This window comes from Tuber melanosporum, assembly GCF_000151645.1.
Source record: "Tuber melanosporum whole genome shotgun sequence assembly, scaffold_127, strain Mel28".
NCBI lineage: Eukaryota > Fungi > Ascomycota > Pezizomycetes > Pezizales > Tuberaceae > Tuber > Tuber melanosporum.
In genome coordinates this window covers 328,078-330,426 of record NW_003298785.1, presented here as the reverse complement: position 1 = coordinate 330,426, position 2,349 = coordinate 328,078, and the positions used below count along the sequence as shown (strand labels likewise).

The 2,349-nt window shown below is 48.0% G+C and overlaps 1 protein-coding gene; it reads left to right on the top strand.

The window, feature by feature from the left end:
- The first annotated feature begins 719 nt into the window (after positions 1-719).
- Positions 720-1,948, top strand: GSTUM_00002313001 (uncharacterized protein). XM_002836054.2 has 3 exons: positions 720-896; positions 1,014-1,547; positions 1,616-1,948. The coding sequence occupies exons 2-3, from the start codon at positions 1,276-1,278 to the stop codon at positions 1,728-1,730; spliced, it is 387 nt and encodes a 128-aa protein (XP_002836100.1). The 5' UTR covers positions 720-896; positions 1,014-1,275; the 3' UTR covers positions 1,731-1,948.
- Positions 1,949-2,349: the final 401 nt, after the last annotated feature.

The window sequence follows — 2,349 nt, the reverse complement described above, 5'->3', positions numbered from 1 at the left end:
TCTGACAGATCGCTAAGTACACTATTGAACCACTAGTCATCAGGTCGAACTCCGTCTCCTCCACCAATTGCAAACAATCCGACCTCAATTGGCGATAGGATGGTGGGAGATTTAATTTTCGATTATAAATGTTCTGCCAACACCCCCGCCTTCTAATTGAGCCTCTAGAAGGAAACAGCGATGGGACGCTGCGGCGACTTTCCAACTGCTGAGTGAGGTTCTATGCAGACATCCACTGCTGATAAGGCTGCAAAGAGGTCACTTGCCACAACCACTCAGTTGCAGCCTCAGGATCTGCCTATCGCCTAATCTGTCGCAGTCCCCTCCCACCACCTATTTCTCCACACCTATTGGCGTGCAGTGAAGTACCGGATTCCGATTGGTCAGGGTTAGGGTTCCTCCGATTCGCACGGATAATAATTCTGTTTCGGACTAGCCCTCTTGCCGTTTTAGCCTTAGGTACCTCACAATGTTCGAGTAGTATCATATTGGTGCAATAACAGGTAGGTGCGGCGCAAGTATGCGATCGTACCTACCTCCAGTGAGAAGCCTTTATTCTGAACATTTTTCTTCGTCGAAGCATGTTAACGTGTTATCCCATGACCGACCAACGGGTATTTTTCACCACCATACTTGACTGAATGCACGCGTGAGCCGTGTCAAGGGCCACGGGGGGGAAGGAGGTTGGAGGTAGAGGTCTGGGCAAATGCATGTGTAACGTGGAGATGAATACCGATTGAGGGTCCTTTTTCATGATTCTGCTCCACTGGATCTCTGGATGCGAGGATACGATATGCCGAGAATATCCAATTCAAGGGAAGGCAAATATACCGGTATTGCCAGCGAGACGTTGCAGGGAAGTGGAAGGAAATAAACCTAATGTGAGGTGTGATGAGGTGGGTGGAACAAAAGATCGATGATACCGTAGCCTCGTTTTTATTTCCCCCCCTCCCAACGGGTCAAAAATCGAAAAGAAGGCTGAGAGTATAAGTATCTCAACCTCGACCGACCAGATCAGATAGATTCCCTACTACTACTTTAAAACAAGATCAGAAGGGCCCCTATTATTTTCAATTCACCCAACCGAAAGCTTGCTCGAAAACCTTGCGCGCGCAAATCAGGAAGGAAAGAAAAACACGGTTTAAAATGTATCACGTCGATGACAGAGCAATTGTCCCCGCAAGCTACCGCAACAGCAGGAGCCTCCCCGATAGCTACGCATTAGTCCACCAGAGTAATCCACGAGCGGGAGTGAGATATGCATCAGGAGGCGCAATGTACAACACCGAGCAACCAGGGGCAACAATGTACCGCCGTCAAACAATGTACCACCGAGCCCCGGTAGTATACCACCAGAACGGCCGGACGAGATACTACGGCAACCAGAATACCATGTATCACACTTCCCAAGGTGGACGATACCATGGTCAGGGAGCGCTATACCACAGGAATAGTAGGGCGTATCAGGGCGGGTTGGGCTCGGATGCATATACGGGGAGGAATAGCTATCATGAGCAGAGATACGTTGTTCCGCTTAACAGTCAACAGTTCGCCCCCCCCCCCCCCCAAAACACCCTTCCCCGCATCCGTAATTACTAATGGAATAATGATGTAGTCGGGACATCCCCGGGTACCACCCCCCTGCCCCCTCCCCCCGAAGTTACCACCGAAATCGCGATACCTATCGAAGAGAAGTCGTAGCGGATCACCTTTGCTGTGTTATTACTTAAACCTTCAGGAGAGGGGAGGATTTCAAAAAAACATTGTATCATAAAGTCTCTCTGGAACGGCGTCCTGGTTTTTTTTCTTTTTTTTTTCCCGTTTTTCTCCCCACTTTTTCGCAAGTCCTTTTCCGAAAGAAAAGAAAGAAAGAAAAAAAGGAAACGTTCATTGATAATACCCTTTCCTTTGTCAAAATTTCCTGGCGGGTTTTTTTCTGGTTTTTTTTAGTGTATGATTTTTTTACAGTATGATATAACATATGTGCTGTGTACCGAGAAGGAAATATATTATATATATTTATTTCGCGACAAGTCCGACTGTCATATCCACGGCGCAAATATAGACTAGTGTCCAAATACCCAATTGCGCTTGACCCTCGTGGCCGGGTCCCGTGGGATGCGGTATCATACTCGCAACGATTATTCAATGACTTGCCACTCCGCACTTAGAACATCACACAAACACGCAAACACACGCCGCAGATCCTTTATATAATGCCTCAACCTGCCGTCTTCCACTCTACCAAACACCTCCACCCGTGCGACTCGTGCACTGCTGGCTGGGGGGGGGGTAACCTATCATCAACATAGCCTATTCTATAACCCAGCACAATTCTAAATCCAACGA

Excerpts from the sequence above, each read along its gene's own strand:
- GSTUM_00002313001 (XM_002836054.2), top strand. The coding sequence starts at position 1,276 with ATGTACAACACCGAGCAACCAGGGGCAACAATGTACCGCCGTCAAACA. Across the intron at positions 1,548-1,615 it reads GTTCCGCTTAACAGTCAACA|TCGGGACATCCCCGGGTACC; the intron begins GTTCGCCCCCCC and ends ATAATGATGTAG.